The following is a 1,545-nucleotide window of genomic DNA, read 5'->3' as shown; positions in this document are numbered from 1 at the left end:
CCCGCCGGCTCCTGTTGCCACCCCGCCGGCTCCTGTTGCCACCCCGCCGGCTCCTGTTGCCACCCCGCCGGCTCCTGTTGCCACCCCGCCGGCTCCTATTGCCACCCCGCCGACCCCCCCGCTAGAATGCGAGTGTGACGGGCAGGATGAATGTCCTTGCGTGCCGGCGCTTGTTGTCAAGGTGAACCATAAACCCAAGAAGCTCAGCATCGACTATGAAAAATAGATAGTTTTTTTTCGATTTAGTAATGTGCAGAAAGAAGAGTTGATTTATTGTTGCTGTTGGTGTGTGTCTATTAACACACAGCGGGGCACCCCACAAGAGCAGACGACAGGCCGCCGTCGGGATATCGGGACAGGCGTTACAAGAAATTAGAACATTATTCCGTTTTATTACTTTCGGCCGTTTTTGAAAAGCATGAGAGTTATTGGAGCGGTCGTGCCTGTCTTGTCATTAGTTTACGGACGACAGAGCTACAGCGAGTCATGCTTCTTACCGATTGACTTGATGATCTTGCAGGACACAACTGGATCATTCGATGATGATCTTCCGAATGTGTCAAAGAACATTCCTGTGATTGTTGAGAAAGTGTTAGAGCAGAACCCGGGATCCTGGTTCGGCGCGGCAGAGTTCAAGGACAAGCCATACAGGGACCTTGGTGAACCAGACGACTTTTGTTACCGCATCTCTTCGAAGATGACGCCTGAGGTTGCAGAATTCCAGAAGGCTTACGATACGCTTTACGCTAGCGGTGGTGGTGATATACCGGAGGCTCAGCTTCACGCTCTGATCAACGTCGTCTCCGACTCCGCAGTAGGCTGGAGAGCTATCAATAATCATTTGAAAGAGCCCTCGGATCAGTTCGCAGCTGCTAGGATGATCGTTGTGTCAACTGATGCCGTACCTCATGACCCTACGGACTATGAAATGTATAATGAGGAACCCCTTCCTGAGGAGCCGAGGCCTCCGATTTTCATGCCCGCTTTCCCTGATAGCTTCCACAGTATCAGTATTTCGGATCAGTGTCGCATATACGACTACCCTACCATGGAACAGGCGGCTGCAGTCATAAAAGCGAACGATGCACAGGTTGTGTTCCTCGTGCCACAGACCGAAGCTGCTGCTGTAGAGAAATGGAAGCTCTTCAATGAGCAGTACTTGGGTCAGCCTACGTCCTTCCTGCAATTCATTTCAAGCGACTCCAGCAATATTGTGGAAGTTATTCTGCAAGCGGTATCAGAGGTGTCGAACTATATTTGCTTCGGCACTACTACGCCTGCTCCTGTTACCACTGCTGGTTCTACTGAGACCGCCCCGGCTCCTACTACCACGACCCCGGCTCCTACTACCACGACCCCGGCTCCTACTACCACCCCGCCGGCTCCTGTTGCCACCCCGCCGGCTCCTGTTGCCACCCCGCCGGCTCCTGTTGCCACCCCGCCGGCTCCTGTTGCCACCCCGCCGGCTCCTATTGCCACCCCGCCGACCCCCCGCTAGAATGCGAGTGTGACGGGCAGGAATGAATGTCCTTGCGTGCCGGCGCT

General features: G+C 54.2%; 1 protein-coding gene across 1 annotated transcript; it reads left to right on the top strand.

Moving 5' to 3' along the window:
- Positions 1-418: 418 nt before the first annotated feature.
- Positions 419-1,498, top strand: GNI_018560 (putative integrin beta; the record flags this gene model as incomplete). The annotated part of the gene is made up of 1 exon (XM_011135909.1): positions 419-1,498. The coding sequence occupies one exon, from the start codon at positions 419-421 to the stop codon at positions 1,496-1,498; it is 1,080 nt and encodes a 359-aa protein (XP_011134211.1).
- Positions 1,499-1,545: the final 47 nt, after the last annotated feature.

This window comes from Gregarina niphandrodes (genome assembly GCF_000223845.1).
Source record: "Gregarina niphandrodes unplaced genomic scaffold scaffold00003, whole genome shotgun sequence".
Taxonomy (NCBI): domain Eukaryota; phylum Apicomplexa; class Conoidasida; order Eugregarinorida; family Gregarinidae; genus Gregarina; species Gregarina niphandrodes.
This window is presented reverse-complemented; position numbering and strand designations above follow the sequence as displayed.